Source organism: Cucurbita maxima, unplaced genomic scaffold, assembly GCF_002738345.1.
Source record: "Cucurbita maxima cultivar Rimu unplaced genomic scaffold, Cmax_1.0 Cma_Scf00001, whole genome shotgun sequence".
Lineage (NCBI taxonomy): Eukaryota > Viridiplantae > Streptophyta > Magnoliopsida > Cucurbitales > Cucurbitaceae > Cucurbita > Cucurbita maxima.
The window spans coordinates 958,298-975,682 of NW_019272017.1; the positions used below are offsets into that span (position 1 = coordinate 958,298).

The window sequence follows — 17,385 nt, forward strand, 5'->3', positions numbered from 1 at the left end:
TTGACTTGTTTTAGCCTTTACATTGTCGATCATATTCGGATTATAAATCATTCAATTATTTAGATTTCGTCATTCTAAACCAAATGGATACATCAAGATCAACTACCATAGATAAGCAAAGTTTTCATCAACTGATACATCAAAGGCTGAATTCTCCATAGCATTATTTGGGTTGCACCCGAAAAACCCTTCTTCTTCCCCAATACAAAACAATGGAGATATCATTTGAGCATCATTAATTTGGACTTCATCAAAAGTCGGCAGTTGAGAGAGCAACTCGTTTTGATAATCATTTGTGTTCATCACCAATTCATTCAACTGTTTCGAAACTTGAAGCTCCATAGATGGATTCTCGACCACTGCAACGTTGTCCATATCGGTGGTGAAGTTGGCAATTTGGCTCCCTAACATATCTATCTCTTCTTGCAAACTCATGATCTGCAAGAGAAAGATTTGATAGGCTAAGAAAGCGTTAATCATCGACTTAAGTTTTAAAGTTTTAGAACAACCTCTTGTTGCAACGTGAAGATATGTGCAACACAACCATAAGTAGGATCTCGCATGCGCTCGAGAGCTTCATAAGAAACCGTGATCGCAGCGTGGCTTCGGACGTGCATGGGGAGGTGCAAGAGAAGCTTGGAGACATTACTAGCACCAAACACTTTATGAACAGCAGCAAAGTGAGAAGTAGCTTCATCATAGGTGAAGAAAGGAGCAAAAACACAGTGATTACTACATTTTCGTCTAAGAAACTTGCAGGCACCGCATGAAGAAGAAGAAGAAGAAGAAGAAGAAGAAGAAGAGGTAAGCCCTGTCATTGTCTGAATTATATGATATAAAAGTAAGTAAGTAGTTAAAAAAGGAAGCAAAAGTTTGATCAAATTAAGAAGAAGAGATGTTGGTCTTTATAACCCATCATTTGCCTTCTTCTTTTTTTCTTTTTCAGCTAAAGTTATGCGTATGTGCTTTCCTTTTTGGGGTCTCCTTGGTGGGCTACAATGTCAGTCTCACATTGGGGCAATGCCTTTCCTAATTTGTGCCTTAAAAGACCCTATTTTTCGAAAGATTCTTCAACACTCGTTCTTATCCCAATTTGATCATGAGGCTCAAACACCCAAGTCGATGAAGCATGTTTAGTTTGTTTGAGCTCTCAAACTTGCATACGTTTTGATTTGATGTTAGTATTATTTATTTTGCAGAGAGTATCCCCGTAGTTTGTTTGAGCGGATGAATACGTCAAGAAACTCAAATTTGGTCAAGTAAATCTTTGAGTTCATAGCTCATTTAGAATTAAGGATAATCTAATGGATATATAAATACATTAAATATTCCGTGATTTAGTCTTATACAAACTCATTGTACATGGTTCTATACGAATAATTTTGATCAAATCATATATAACAATTACAAAATATGTCATAACAACAATTACAAAGTTTATCAAAATCCAGCACTAACTTTATTCCAGTAATATAGACCATTTAAATTATTACTTGAACATGATTCGTAATATTGTTCAAGATCATTAATAATTAAAATTAAATTCTAAAGTAATAAAATTCTAGACTAATAATAATAATAATAAATTGAAGATATTAGTTCTTGACAAAATTATTATAGATTTATTTATGATAATTTCAAATTCATATAATTATGAAGATTTAAAAAATTAACTACTTAGTTAGCTTGAATTATAATTAAAACTAATTTCACATAACTTTTATTGTACTTCTTTATCTATAATTTTTGAAAAACATGTGAAAAAGATTAAAATTATAATACCTCTTAAATTCATAGATGGATGAAATTAAAATTAGAGTAAACAAATGATTTTTTTTTTTTTTTAATTTTATGAATTAACAAATATATTTATTTATTATTTAAAAGAGCGCCTCAAGTAAATTTCAATTTGCCAACCTCCTTTTCATTATTATAATGCTTTTTAGTCAAAATCAATAGACGGGTAGGTCATTTGGCCAATGATGAAAAAAAAAAAAAAAATTATCTTTTTTTGTGCAATTTTTTTTTTTAAAATACCACGGTTAAGTCATTGTTTATCGTCGCACGATGTCTTAGTCATGCTTATTCAAGACATGTTGTCCACATACTCAATCCAAACATCTTTTAATTGCTTTCATGTTAGACTTTTATTATTATTGTTGGGGTATATGATCGGTCACCAAAATCATGTCATTGTTCCAACCTAAGTTATATGCAATCAAAGTTATTGTTGTTGCCTATTCGTTTTTAGCTTATAACATTATTTTTTAAAATTTTATTTTCAATATATTTTCTCATTCACTTTTTCTAATCCGAGACTCGAGCATACGCCGATATTATCTATAAAATATAAATTTCACACGATCAATTTACTCGCTGGATTAAAATAAGTGTCGCACAATCGCTGTCTGACTATCGCAAAAGTACACTCAGTAACATTTAGCACGCTAGTTATTTACTTTTGTAGAGATTTACCTTCGGAATCTGGGTGCCGCACTGGCCTATTCGCCAACCAAGTTGCCACCGCTCTTCCTGCCAAAATTGGCTTCTTCGCCCGATGAGGCGACTCTTCCGACTGCCCTTCTCGCCAAAATTGGCTCCTTCGCCCAATGTGGCGACTCTTCCAGCTTCAACATTGTCTTTGTCCCTTGCTCTAGGTTTCTCCTTCTACTTCTTGGGGTTAGAAATATTCTCACCAGAGCCAAGGCAGCATCGTCGCTAAGCGACAATCCCTCTTCATGGGTTAGACATATTCTCGCCGAAGCCAAGGCAGCATTGCCGTTGAGCGGCGATTCCTCTGCAATTTTCAATGGCCAAGAAAGTGTTTCTCTACGCCTCCTCTGAACCAGGTTGTTGACTTCTTCAAGAAAAGTGTTTCTCAACCTCTTTGAATTTTTCAGATTCAAGCTTCACGTTCGTTTAAATCCGACACTTAGCTTGCGGTGGGGTGTTAAAGATATTTAGTAATAAATTATAGTTTACCATATATATTATATTTGATATTTTATTATAAGGCAAATATCTAATATTTGCTTTATTATCATAGGTATCTTTCTATTTATTGTTATTTCCATTTATTACTATTTCCATATCCTTGTAATTCATTTGATTATAAATAAGATAACTTTCACACCATTTAGGTGGGGTGGATTAATCAAACATTCACATTCATGTTTTTAATAATCATCCTTAATTAAGTTGTATAATTAATTATGTAAATATTTTAATCTTAAAAACTAATAGGGTTTGGGTTTGGCTGTTGGCCACTTAATTATTTTCTTTTTTATTTTCCCAATGCAACGCAAAGGCTTGAAGCAGTATAACTTGATATGAATAAAATTTAAATATGATATAAATTAATTAAATATTAATCGAATTAAATGAATGAATATTAAAATATAGTGTCTAAGATATATTCTCTAACTAATTATTATAATATATATTTTTTAAATATAATTTTATTTTAATAATTTTATAAAAATTTTGTAAATAATTTTTTTTGAGCGTTTTATTAAACTAATTGGAACTAATTCTAACCTTTATAGTCGTAAGAATCAAATTCTAAGTTTCTCTAAACATCGTAAATTAAATTTATAATTCAACACGCTATTTCCTCTAATAAAAAACAAAAATGTTTAAGCAATATTTTTTAAAAATAAAAAAAAAATTGACTTGATTTTCGTAATATAAAAAAATAGATGCATGGGAAAAATAGGTAGAGGATGGTGGAGGTTGGCTTATTGGTTTTCGAGTTTAACTATAATGTTTTTTCTTTAATTATTCAATGTTTTGGTCATAGTGCTCTAAATTCTTCTATACTTATAATATATAGTTTTAAATTGTAGGGTGTCAATCAACCCAACTTGCAGACAACGACACACACCCTAATGAAACGACTCTCGATTGATTGATTGAAATAATTTTTATTTACTTTTTAATACTTTTTACCTGACAATTATTGATATATACTACTCGTTTCGTTCAATTTTATATAATTATAAGTAGTAATAATGTTCTTGGAAGAACGTTAAACTAATAGTGTATATGTTATCTGTGAGATCTCTCATTAGTTGAAGAGGAAAATAAATCATTTCTGATAAAAGTGTGGAAACCTCTGCGTATGCAAAACTTTGAGGAAAATTCTAAAGAGAACTATATCTATTAGCGGTGGATTTGAGTTGTTACATTACTAAGAAAGTTATATCAGGATTGTATTTTAGGGTTTGAATGGATCCGAGAGAAAAAGAAAAATTGAGAAATTGAGAAATGGTTTGTGACCAAAAAAAAAAAAAAAAAAAAAATTGCCCTAACAATCTACTTTTGACAAATATTTATTTACACGTAGATAAATGAATAAAAAATGTGTATAATTGGATATTTAATTTTTAAAAAAAATAAATATGGTGCATTATCTATGTAAGAATAAAAGATATATTAATATTTTAAAATGTCTATTACTAAGTTAGAAGAAGTCGAGTGTGGCTCGTGCGCTCGGCCCCATTGTGGGGGCCAAAGACTAAACCGAGGGACAATATAGTAGAGAGTAGAAAGAAAACGAAATGGAATAGAATAGAATGGGTTAGGGTATGAAGAGGGAAGGCTGAAAATGAACCTATCCTTATCCCTTCTTCTTCACCTCTTATTTGGCTGAAGATGCAATCACACTTCAATTATTTGGTGTGCATCCAAAATTTGTATGCACAAATGGGCCTCCCATACAACTTGTGATTCAAATCGTTTCGCAACTCTTTTACTTTTTACACACTTATTTGGGGTTCAACGTTCTCGTTAACATCCCGTTCGGTATTTGGCTCTGATATCATTTGTAACATCACAAATCTATTTCTAGTAGATATTGTTCTCTTTAGGCTTTCACTTTCGAGTTTCCCCTCAAGGTCTACTGGAAAGAAATGTTTCGTTCCCCTCTCCAACCAACGTGGGATCTCACAAAACATAATGATTTTTTCGGGTAACAACATGCACATAATAACGTTAACAAAAAAAAAAAAAAAAAAAAAAAAACATCCAATATTATGCATGGAAAATGGACCAATGGGTGAGCTTGGTTTAACTAAGGGTGTTTGTGGGTGTTATGATAATTATGAAATACCCAAATTTGTTTATGGAGAAGAAAGTCCCTTTAAAGCCAACCACTAAGGTTCTTCGAAGATCAATTTACAAACCTTGTCCTGCTGCCACGTGTCCTCTCAGCTCATCTTCACTGTGTGGCTGCTGACAATTCTTGAAACTCATGGTTAGGCCATCATTCTCCAATGCAATGAAGCCTTCATCCATACTTCTATAAAGCCTCCCTCACTGCCCACTGCCGTTTCTCGTCCAAAGATCCTTCTCCAAATTCAGCCTTCTTGTGAACTTTACTCTCCCGTCACTCGTCGAGTTCGATGGCTGCCTCCGCTGCCTCCGTCGGAGTCATCAACCATGCACCCGTGAGTCGTTCTTACCCTTCTCTCGATCTCGAATCCCATTACGAGCTTCTCTTTAGCTTAACTTGATAGATTATACTAAAAAAAAAAAAAAAAAAAATCATCTTTCATATTCTCAAACTCTTTCTTATACGAATATTAATGTAAGATGAAATGACATGTTGTTGATGTGTGTTTCAGCTAAGCTTGAATGGCTCTAGCTCGGCAACTTCAGTTCCGAGCTCAGTGTTCTTCGGAAGCAGCTTGAAGAAAGTGGTGAATTCGAGAATTGCCAGCCCAAAGGCCTCGCCAGGCAGCTTCAAGGTGGTGGCATCGGACGCCCCCGCTGACGAAGATCTCGAGAAGCAGACATCGAAAGACAGGTGGAGAGGGCTTGCCTATGACATATCCGATGACCAACAAGACATCACAAGAGGAAAGGGAATGGTTGACACCCTTTTCCAAGCTCCCATGCAAAGTGGAACCCATAATGCTATTATGAGCTCTTATGAGTATCTTAGTACTGGACTTAAAACGTACGTATAATCGAGTTTGTTTTTACAAAATTAGTGTTCGTGTTTTGTGGTCTTGTTTTATGAGGTCTTGTTTTTGTAGATACGAGGGATTGGACAACTTATTGGATGGCTTCTACATTGCTCCCGCTTTCATGGACAAGTTGGTCGTTCACATCACCAAGAACTTCATGTCCCTTCCCAACATCAAGGTTTTTAAATTCTCCGTCTGTTTTTATGAAAATTTCGTGCCTCACTCGTGACTCTAACGATCGATTTTGGTTAGGTTCCTCTCATTTTGGGTATTTGGGGAGGCAAAGGACAAGGAAAATCCTTCCAATGTGAGCTTGTTTTTGCCAAGATGGGTATCACGTGAGTCAAGATCACACTTTGAGCTTGCAAATTTCGTACTTGTATAACAAAATTTTGCTCCAACACTTGTATTTGATCTTCTTACAGCCCAATCATGATGAGTGCCGGAGAATTGGAAAGTGGCAACGCCGGAGAGCCGGCCAAGTTGATCCGTCAAAGGTACCGTGAGGCGGCTGACATTATCAAGAAAGGGAAAATGTCCTGTCTCTTCATCAATGATCTCGACGCCGGTGCTGGTCGTCTTGGTGGCACCACGCAGTACACCGTCAACAACCAGATGGTTAACGCTACCCTCATGAACATCGCTGATAACCCAACAAACGTCCAGCTTCCTGGTATGTACAACAAGGAGGACAACCCTCGTGTTCCGATCATCGTCACTGGTAACGATTTCTCAACCCTTTATGCTCCCCTCATCCGTGATGGTCGTATGGAGAAATTCTACTGGGCTCCCACTAGGGAGGATCGTATTGGTGTTTGCAAAGGTATCTTTAGGACTGACAATGTCCCTGATGAGGACGTCGTCAGGCTGGTTGACACTTTCCCGGGCCAATCTATTGGTTAGTTTCTCGTAACTCAAAAGTTTAAACTGATCATATATTTTCAAATCGTTCCTAATTTCAAACAACCTGATTTTCAGACTTCTTCGGTGCACTGAGGGCAAGAGTGTACGACGACGAAGTAAGGAAGTGGATCATCGGAGTTGGAGTCGACACTGTTGGGAAGAAGTTGGTGAACTCGAAAGACCCACCACCAAAGTTCGAGCAGCCAAAGATGTCGGTGGAGAAGCTGTTGGAGTATGGTAACATGCTGGTGCAAGAGCAAGAGAATGTGAAGAGGGTGCAATTGGCTGACAAGTACTTGAATGAAGCTGCTCTTGGCAATGCCAATGAAGATGCCATTAACAGAGGAGCTTTTTAAGAAACCCACTTCTCATCTGAACTCATACAGTGTTGCGCAGACATCAAATGGAGATGATGGGGTTCATCTGATCTAAATTTTTCAGGCCTTTTTGTGTTCTTTCTTCTTTTGTGGCACCAAAATCACATATCAATATAAAGTATATATTGTTGCGTTTGCTACTCATTTATGCCAAGAACAAAACAAACCCAATCATAAACAACCAGAAAAATGGTCTCTGCTAAATCAATCAATCCTTATACAAGAGGAAAAACAAAACTCTGATAAGAAAGAACAAAGATGAAGAATCAAAATCTGATACATAATGATAAAAAGAAGAACAAAAGTAGAACTCCACCAGCTAATATTTGTACAAACCATGATCTGATGATCATCATAACCACATCCCATTAAAGAACTCGTTTCCCACCCATATTTTTACACCCTAAAACAAAACTCAAATACTAAACTTCTTATCTCTTCAGTTTAGGGGCAGAGCCATCAGAGCTTTGTTCATCTGTCCCTCAATCTCTTCAAACCTTCTTCACTTTCTCTATACTCCCAGATTATAAAATGTACAGCCAACAGTTCTTTTTTATGTTTTTGTTTTTGTTTTTAGCTTTTTTCTACCTTTTTTTTTTTCTTATTTCAAGTCAGCTTCTATCTGAATCACATAGATACAGCCGCTATTACTTACTAGACAGACGTTCGACGAAGCGGAAACAGACACTGCGCTTTGTGCTATCCTCAGTTAGCTGTACAACTTCCCTGTTTTCCTAACCCACCATTTGTGCTGGCTTTGGAGTCAGAATGCTAATCCTCCTCTCTGTCATTCAATTTAAGATCGTTTTAGATACCGCAACGTTGAAGTAATGGTATAATATCAATCAAGATCGATCGTTGTTATCGAAAATGTAGATCAAGTATTCATGCCACTACTTTAGCTAGCTGTCCTGTTTTATTCTCACTTGTTATTCGTTTCCATTTCGGTCATTTACCGAGTATCTATCACATTCTAGGTGATGTTCTAGCTTGTGCAAAAGTAAACGAAAAAGAAACAGTAAATAATCGGTAGACCGAGAGAATGTACCTCCAGCAGCGACGAGTTTCTCCACACGAGCAACTATGTGTTTACCATAGGTATACTTCTTCAAAGCATTTAGATGAACTTTTATCCTGTTAAGAATTAGTTCAAGTTGCTGGTCATCACAAGTTTCCAGCACTTTCTGTACAACGTAGTTTGCAAACTGATCCTTCATCATAACCTGGATTCAACAACAGAATAAAGCACGTTAAGATTTTGTCGGGTTTTTCGTTCTCAAAAGAAAACAAATGTCGTTGCCATCCAATCATCCGAATTGGAGGCAAAGAGATTCAACAACAGAATGAAGCACGTTAAGATTTGTCGGGTTTTTCGTTTTCATAAGAATAATGTCATCGCCATCCAATCATCTGAATTGGAGGCAAAGAAAATGAAGACGCATTTGAATAGACCGATCATCCGTTGACAGAAAAAAAAAATAGTTTCGTGAAATATAAATAGGATGTTCTAAGGTTTAAATTCCCCATTAACTTGGAAGGATTAGAATCTACAGCACAACAATGACGAAACTGAAGAAAATAAAAGTTCATGCTCGGAATAAAAACGTACAGTAGCAGTAGGGGGTGGGGCAATCTGTTGATCGTATAAAGAAATGCAGGGAGATAGTGGAAAAACACGGGGTGGGGCAATCTGTTGATCGTATAAAAAAATGCAGGGAGATAGTAGAAAAACACCTGAAGGGGCTCGTTTTCATCAGTGGTACCGAGCATCTCGTTCACCAAGGCCTGGCGTTCAGCAGAAGTTCCAAAGGTTAGGCATTTCTCAATGACATTCGAGGCAAATTTCTGTTGACTCATTTGAACTATCTGCCCAGTTAACTTCTTAATAATAGCAGAACGTTCGTGTGGCTTCCCGTGCTCCAGGACATGCTGAAAGAACAGGGACAACAACTTAGTAAATTAACGTGCTTCAGCGACAAAAGATTCGAAAACGTTGTACAATTAAAAGAGCGCCTTCGTTAATAACAAACCTGCACAACATAGTTTCCATACTGATCTTGAGCCAACATGCAGACATTCAGAAAAATCTCATTCATCATTATATGCTGTGTTTTTGGGTTGTGGCAGTGCTCAAGGACTCTCTGGGAGGGAAAGTTTTTGTACGATTTTAGCATGATTATCATAGAAAGTTTCATATAATGACAATTTTTAGTCAAAAAACCAGAGAATACAACCATACCTGAATAACACGACAACCATACGGATGAGTCGACAATGTCACGACTTGGTCATAAAATGTTGAAACAATGAACTGAATTGCGTCCTCAGGAATGCATTCAATACACTTCTGCACAACATGGTTCCCATTTTGGTCACGAACACAACGCATGATATGACCATCTAGTTCTGTAACCATTTTAGTCTGCTGGTCGACGTTGACGACTTCAATTGCCTGAAATGATGTTTTAGAGACCATAATATTTCAGTTACAGTGTAAAAATGAAACGAAACTTCATCTCGAACACCAAGCTTGTAAAAGATAACAGTCGGTGAAATGTCGACGAGTGAAAGGGAATTTAATATCATTGGGATGAAAAGATGTTCCAATTGAAAACAGGCAGGCAACACAGACCTTCTGAATCACTCGGCAACCGTACATTTGAAGGCTGAGTGCTAGCACGTGTCCGTTGAGTTGATCAGCTAGTTCCCTTATTTGAGATGCAGTTCCGTGCTCAAAAAACTGGATCCCAAAAGACAATAAACAACTCGACGCTCATCATTAAAACCGAAAAATTATTAGGAAAGTGCATACATGTGAAAGTTAAAAGCAAAACAATACCTTCTGAACGACATAATTACCGAAAACGTCGGTCATTAAGGAAAGAGCTTGTGGCATAATTTCATGGAAAACCATGTCTTTCTCTTCCTCAGAAGCAGTTTCAAGTTTCTGTTGAATGAAACGACTACCATATTGATCGGAGCTGTTTAGAAGGAAAACGAAAGCATTCAAATTCAAGACAGTCTGCATTTCGTAACAGCATAGAAATATAAATCGTCCAACAGCAAATACCTGAACTCGAAAACATGCCCAGCAATTTCTGAAAGTTCAAAGCATCTGCTTTTATTGTTTTTAAACTCATCCAGCAAAGAAGACACAAAACCTCCGTTCATATTGCCACCAGCTTCAGAATGCCAACCTCCCATGCCACCTCCAGCTAAATTTCTCATTCCCGAAGAGAAGCGCAAGGCCTTACCGATGTGGTTGATAGCAGTACCAGACCCAACAGGAGAGCCAGGAAGAAGGGATCCAGCTAACGGACTTCCAGGATACGACATGCCAAGACCGAATCCGGGGTTGCCATAGTAGTTTTGATTTAAACTGCCAGATTTACCATAATAGGGGAGAACATATTGAGAATTTTGAGATGAAAGCAATGCTCCCAGGTAGGCTTTCTGGACTCCCAATAAATCCATATATCCATTACCCATCAAGCTTTCACCATCCAATGGAGGGTCACTAATCCCGGCCACCTGAGCAGCAGCAGCAGCAGCAGCGTAATCGTTTGATCCCAAATATTGAATGTAAGATGGATCCAATGCAGGTAACTGCATAGCATTCATTGCATTATGATTTTCCAACCTGTTGTTCTTTTGAAATTCGTTGGCTGTCTCTAACATATTTGATCCTAAAGCTAATCCACTGAATGCTCTAGTATTCATGCCACTCATTCCCAATGCTGATGCAGCAGCAGCGTTTTCATACAGCGGTGGTAAATTACCACTGCCAAGATGGGTCGTCCCAACAATGGAGGAAACTGGGGGATGAGTCGTATAGCCACCGAATCCATAATTCAAGAAAGAAGAATTAGCATTATCGATATTCTGATTGTGAGATGGCGAACCTCGTGCGTTATCAAGTGTTTGTTTATATGGCCCCTTCATATACGAAGTAGGCGAAGAAACAGCTTGCTTATTGAATTCTGCATGATCGACACCCAACACAAGAGAATTGTTCTGATGAGACCCTCTAGTTGACTGAGAAGGTGAATGCATATGAAACTTCCCAGATTCCGAGTTCTTATGACTTAAATACATTTTCATATCATTTTGTTCACTTTGCAGGTTGAAGAAGTTGCGATGATCATCAATCTCCTGCTGAATATCCGACTGCAAGTGGCTTTCATCACCTAGAATACCATTTGATGACAAATTCATGCCAGAAAAAGAAGACACCAGGTCTGGAGATTCGCTCGCCTTCAGTGAAACCCCATTGAAAGAATTCGGACCGCAAGCATTTCTTTTATCCACAGTGCTGGATACCCTCCCACCACCTACTGGAGGAATACGAGGACTTGGAGCTCTTGCTACGAGTTGAGGGTCAGGAGTTGCAGTTCTTGACAAGGAGGCTCCTACAGCTGATGCATAAGTATGAGGGTGAGAGGCACCAACCCCTTGGACTGCAGACATCCCCTGTTTGTTCCCACCCATTGTTGCCATATCTTGATGTAAGTAACCAAATTGGCTTTCTGAAGCTTTGAGCGTGTCGTCAAATGCATTGCGGCTAGTCGGACGAGAGGGGTGTCGGGAGATGGATATTCCATTGCTTAAATCATCCTGCCACGAAAAACAAAATTAAAACATGTAGCAGAGACTTAAATCAACAAAATCATCTGAGTTAGCACAAAAAAAAAATAGGAATTTGATCAAGTTCACAACTACTTGAGGGAAAAAAGACATCTTACAAGAACATAAATGAACAAAAGAACACATAATCTAGATTATCCAGAGCCTCATATAAAACAATCAAAAGCGTGATCACCTGAAGGATCTCAGCAATGCTTTTCTTCCTACTCCCAAGTCCCAGCCCCGGCAGCCCAATAAGGCCATCGCCGGTCCAATCACCACCAACCCGCCTAGATTCAATACCAGAATCCTCATTGGTTCCAACTCCAGGCTGCAACATGAAAAGTGAGCCATTCCCATTAACCCCTTCATCACCACCACCACCACCACCACCACCACCACCACCAACAACAACAACTCTACCACCTTCCCACCTATCTCCAATTCCACCCAATCCCCGAGTGCCTCCGCCGTGCAACCGCTGCGCAAACCGCCAATCCTCCTTGGACAGAAGCGGCGGCGGAAGGCGAGGGTTCAGATTCACATTAGAATAGTAATAGTTAACATAAGCAGGATCAGAACGAAGCTCTTCATCAGAGATAAAACCTTTCCCAGTACTTTTGCTGAATCCCAATAAGTCGTAAGCATTAAACATACCTCCGACGGCGTTTAAAGAGCCCTCCACGGTCGGCGGTGCAGAGCCACTCCGGCAAAGGCTGAGCTCCTTCTCTCTGTCACTCATAGCTTCATGCTGTTCCCTTTGCTGCCGCATCAACATCCCCAAATCTTCACCATAATCGCCACTTTTCAGCGCCGATCGCAGTGAAATATCGGCACCCAATTTATTATAAGTATCGGTGACCATAACTAAAATCAGAAAACAAAACGAAATACAGAACAGCCTTAAAAAGCTCCCAACTTTGAGCTAAAAACGAGCTCAAAATCGATCGAACACTCAAACAACCGATTCACAGCTTAAAAAATTACAATCTCATAGCTTCATTACAAGAATCCAAACAAAAGGCATAAGATAAAAAAAAAGGGGGGGGGAATGGAAATATCTCCGTGCGTAAAATTTAGTGTTTCTTTTAAGTTATTGATTAGAATTTAGATTACAGTAATATGAGCATCAGATTGGGTGTAGAGAGAAAAAATGATCAGAGAAGAAGAAGGGGTTAGCCATTTTTGTTGTTCGCTCTTTTCACAGAAGAGAAGAAGAAATGCGAAGAAAAGAGACAGTGAAGTGAAGAAAGGAATGATAAGCAAGTGGTGGAACGATCAAAACCGTTCAATACAATAATGGACGGTCAGGATTGATTCTAGTGAACGAGATATCTTTTAGGGTTTTATTTCAGTGATTAATGCAAAATGATTTTGCCTATTTTGGATTTATTTTATTTTATTTTATGAAAAATAAAATATACAATTTAAATATAAATAAAAGGAATTAGATGGAAGGATATTAAAAATAAAAATAAAAAAATTGTTTTGTTGGAATTTATTCAGATTTTTCACTTTCTAAATTTTGGAAATTTTTTTCTCTTTTTAGAAAAAAATGTACACATCATTTCTGTAAGTTAATCAATTTTTTATAAAGTTTTATTTAGATCGGAACACAATAAAATTAGAATTTATAGAAAATTAAATATTGTCCAAAAAAAAAAATAAAAGTTCAATATGTTTGAAAAATGGTCGGGAAAAAATTATATATATTATTTAAAGTTTAAATGAGAAAATGAATAAAAAAATTGATGAAATGCCACGTCGGAGTCAGAGAGTAAGAGAGACAGATCCGAATTTGTGGCGACAAGCACTGTAATAACTACAAGTGTTTGTGTTAAATTGGAGAGTGATCGACTAAGGAACTAAATAATTTTATTATTTTATTATTTTAATTTCATAAGATTTTTAAAGCGTTATAATAAATCTACCCCTCGTAACAATGAACACGTTGCACCAAACATTGGCATTAAACTACAAATCGATAAAAAAGATAGTAACGACAAGTATCTCTGAAACCCGTGTAAGGTATTAACTCGGTTTGCTTCTCTATCACTTCCAAATTTGTCCATATTCACTAATTCGATAATTTCAGCCATTTGGACCAATAATAATAATGTATCTACCACGGTTAGTTGCCATCAATGTATAGAGTGTATAACGTTGTGAGCCGAGCACGAGTGGTGTTGGATAGTAAATGAAATGTTTGGATAATATTTTATATTTCTTAAAATGATGATAAACTAAAATGGCAAAAGAAATTATAGAAATAAGAAATTTTGCGGAAATTATAGAAATTCGTAAGCAAACCAACCATTTATGGGTTTTTCCTGATAAACATAATAAATATTTTATATTATTATTTATTGTTATTAAAAATTTAACAGAATTATAAAATAAAGAGACGGAAGCAACAAAGGCTGTTGAGCAGTTGGGAAAGTACAGATGTAATAAACGCCGTTTGAAATGAACCATCAGGAATAGGCCACGTATTTGAAACTGGAAAACGGGGCTGACGCGGTCTTATCGTTGGATTATTATTTTTAAAAATAATTAAATTTTTTTTATAATCAGATTCATCCGAGTTCCTCTTTTCTTTACGAAAATTTGCAAAATCAAATGCTCGGCCTCCTTTCAAAGCCGAACCACCACTTGTCTCTTCTCTCTCAAACCTTTCCATCCCAGTTTCATTGGCCCCACTATTTCTAGGTTATTTGATCCAATCCCCCATTTCCCCAATTTACACTCTCCCAATTCAATTCCACACTACATTCTTGTTTTTCTTGTCGCTTTTTTAGTTTCGAGATACACATTTTGATCGTGGGGGGATTTCTTTTGTTTTGTTTTGTTTTGTTTTCTGGTTCTGGTGGGATTCTTCGATTTGGGGAGTTGGTGATTGATTGGATTCGATTCGATTGAATTTCGTTGATGTCGTCGATGGCGGCGGCGTCGTCCTACTGGTGTTATCGATGCAGTCGATTTGTTAGGGCTTCCAATCAGGAAGCTGTTGTGTGCCCCGATTGTAATAGTGGGTTCGTGGAACAAATTGATCATCCCGTGAGCTTGCGGAACATGGAAACGGCGCCGCGGAGGAGGTTTCCAGCGTCGGCGATGTATATGATTGGTCATCGGTCGAATTCGGGGCAGAATTTGGGATCTGCGATTCGGAGACCTCGAAGGAATGGAGGGGATCGATCGCCGTTTAATCCTGTCATAGTTCTTCGTGGGCCGCCTGATGGGAGTGAAGGTGGAGAAAGTCGTCGGTTCGAGCTTTATTACGATGATGGTACTGGTTCTGGCCTGAGACCTCTGCCTCCGAGTATGTCGGAGTTTTTGTTAGGGTCAGGGTTTGATAGGCTTCTGGAGCAACTTTCTCAGATTGAAATGAACAGCATTGGGCAATTTGAAACCCCACCAGCGTCCAAATCTGCGATTGAGTCAATGCCCACTATTCGAATCTGTGAAAATCATTTGGAAACTGAGTCGCACTGTGCTGTTTGTAAAGAGGCATTCGAATTGGGAAACGAAGCACGGGAGATGCCCTGCACGCATATCTACCATTCTGATTGCATTCTACCTTGGCTTTCAATTCGAAATTCTTGTCCGGTATGTCGCCACGAACTGCCTTCGGATAACCAAGACTCTTTGGATGCTGCTGAAATTGGCGTGAATGGGGGTTCGATGACCTCAAATGTGGATGAGAATGGGGGGTTAACCATATGGAGGCTCCCAGGTGGGGGGTTTGCAGTAGGTCGGTTCCATGGGGGGAGGAGAGGTGGGGAGAGAGAGCTCCCTGTTGTGTACACTGAGGTGGATGGTGCTTTTACAAATGGCGGCGTTCCTAGAAGGGTATCATTTGGATCAAGAGGCGGAAGAGGGAGGGTAAGAGGCGGGTGGAGGCGCATTGTTCGCCATATGTTTGGATGTTTCAGGCATCAACCAGTGAGGTCGTCTGTGGCATATACTTCAAGTTCCAGCCCTGATTCTGGTCCTTCAAGGAGTAGTAGTAGTAGACCACTCCCGCAGATGAACACGGAGCCAAGGCAACGGCGGACATGGTCTATGGAGGTTAACAGCGGGACTATCAGCTGGTGATTTGGGGATTGGAAGGTTGAGAGGCAGCCTTATTTATTGCTGTAAATAGCAAAAGTTCGATTAAAAATTAAAAAAAAAAAAAATGCAGAAGAATTTTTGCGTTTTGGGATATTGGGATAGAAAAGTGGGAAATAAATGCAGCCAGCAGTGCTGCTGAAGGTGGAAAAGAGAAGGAAAAATGAGTATGAAGAAGGGGTTGTTGTTTGTAGGAGGAAGGTGGGTGGGTGGGTGGGTGATGGGTTAATATATAGTCTGTGTTAGAAGAAGAGAAGAAACAACCAGTTTCAGAGATGGAGGTAGAGAGTGAGTGAGTTACCTGCAGCAACTTCGTATCATATTTATCATAATATCTATCATCAACTATTTTACTACTATTACTTAAATATGCTTTTAGACTCAGATTTTTCTTAATATCATTCCTCCCTGGCCCTCATCTTAAAAGAATATGTGAGCTCTGTTGCATCAACTACTTACTTCCTTGCTTGCTTCAATAACGCACATCTTATGCCTCTAATCATGTATATGCTTAGAAATAAATTGCGAGTTTGCGTTTGTATTTAACTTTGTGTTCACTGCTCTTCTTCATGTATCTTATTTTCTATAGAATGTTGAAACTCTTACGGTTCAAGCTCACACTCGGTGAATATTGTTTTTTAGGCGTTTTCTTTCAAGTTTTCCTTCAAGTTTATTAAAACTCCTCAGCTAGAGAGACGTTTACACACTTATAAACAATGTTTTATTCTCCTCTCCAATCGATATGGGATCTCACAATCCTATCTTCTTCGGGGCCCAACGTTCTTGCTAGCACTCATTTCCTTCTCCAATTGATGTTGGATCTCCAAATCCACCTCTTTCAGGGTCTGACACTCGTTTCCTTCTCCAATTGATGTGAGATCTCCCAATTCACCTCTTTCAGGGTCTAACATTCTTCCTGACACACTGCCTTGTGTCCACCCATCTCGGAGCCTAGCGTCCTTGCTGGCACACCACCTCGTGTCCACCCTCTTCAGGGCCAGCCTTATTATCTGGTGTGTACCCGTTTGGAGCTAGCCTTGATACCATTTGTAGCCGTCCAAGTCCACTCACAGTAATTTTAGCTTCTTACATGACCACCATGCTATTGAACTGCAGTTTAAATTGGGAGGTTTCCCGAAGTCAGTTGTCTGTTATGCAGTTTATGTTAGAATCAATGTGTTATGTCATTTGTGGAGGGTTTTGTGTTGGCAGGTTCGCAATTGAGATGTTCGTGATCATGAGTAACCAGGTGAGTTGATGAGAGGATGAAGGAGCTTCTGGAATTCAAACATTTCAACCTTCATAATCTAAAGGTACGCTAATCAATTGAGATTCAAACATTTTTATGCGTAAAAGGCTGATAATAAAAAATTAAAAAAAAAAAAAAAAAAAAAAAAAAAAAA

The 17,385-nt window shown here is 38.0% G+C and overlaps 4 protein-coding genes across 5 annotated transcripts; 2 read left to right on the top strand and 2 right to left on the bottom strand.

The window, feature by feature from the left end:
- Positions 1-21: 21 nt before the first annotated feature.
- Positions 22-854, bottom strand: LOC111491723 (LOB domain-containing protein 33-like). Its single transcript, XM_023140727.1, has 2 exons — positions 510-854; positions 22-438 (listed from the first exon to the last, which is right to left on the bottom strand). Exons 1-2 carry the CDS (start codon positions 816-818, stop codon positions 103-105), a joined length of 645 nt encoding a protein of 214 aa, XP_022996495.1. The 5' UTR covers positions 819-854; the 3' UTR covers positions 22-102.
- Positions 855-5,313: 4,459 nt separating this feature from the next.
- On the top strand, positions 5,314-7,389 carry LOC111491148 (ribulose bisphosphate carboxylase/oxygenase activase 2, chloroplastic-like). Its single transcript, XM_023139925.1, has 6 exons — positions 5,314-5,447; positions 5,625-5,959; positions 6,039-6,147; positions 6,222-6,307; positions 6,395-6,867; positions 6,948-7,389. Exons 1-6 carry the CDS (start codon positions 5,403-5,405, stop codon positions 7,226-7,228), a joined length of 1,329 nt encoding a protein of 442 aa, XP_022995693.1. The 5' UTR covers positions 5,314-5,402; the 3' UTR covers positions 7,229-7,389.
- A 78-nt stretch (positions 7,390-7,467) lies between these two features.
- Positions 7,468-13,112, bottom strand: LOC111490546 (pumilio homolog 1-like). Of its 2 annotated transcripts, none has more exons than XM_023139194.1 (9): positions 12,069-13,111; positions 10,320-11,863; positions 10,089-10,230; positions 9,882-9,989; positions 9,489-9,701; positions 9,280-9,390; positions 8,984-9,178; positions 8,298-8,472; positions 7,468-8,033 (listed from the first exon to the last, which is right to left on the bottom strand). In XM_023139194.1, exons 1-9 carry the CDS (start codon positions 12,735-12,737, stop codon positions 7,984-7,986), a joined length of 3,207 nt encoding a protein of 1,068 aa, XP_022994962.1. In that variant the 5' UTR covers positions 12,738-13,111; the 3' UTR covers positions 7,468-7,983. The 2 variants fall into 2 exon arrangements, with proteins under 2 accessions (XP_022994962.1, XP_022994967.1); XM_023139199.1 differs by lacking the exons at positions 7,468-8,033; positions 8,298-8,472 and adding exons at positions 8,502-8,702; positions 8,766-8,898 and having other exon boundaries at positions 8,956-9,178; positions 12,069-13,112.
- A 1,336-nt stretch (positions 13,113-14,448) lies between these two features.
- On the top strand, positions 14,449-16,481 carry LOC111491304 (probable E3 ubiquitin-protein ligase RHC2A). Its single transcript, XM_023140169.1, has one exon. The coding sequence runs from the start codon at positions 14,801-14,803 to the stop codon at positions 15,965-15,967; it is 1,167 nt and encodes a 388-aa protein (XP_022995937.1). The 5' UTR covers positions 14,449-14,800; the 3' UTR covers positions 15,968-16,481.
- Positions 16,482-17,385: the final 904 nt, after the last annotated feature.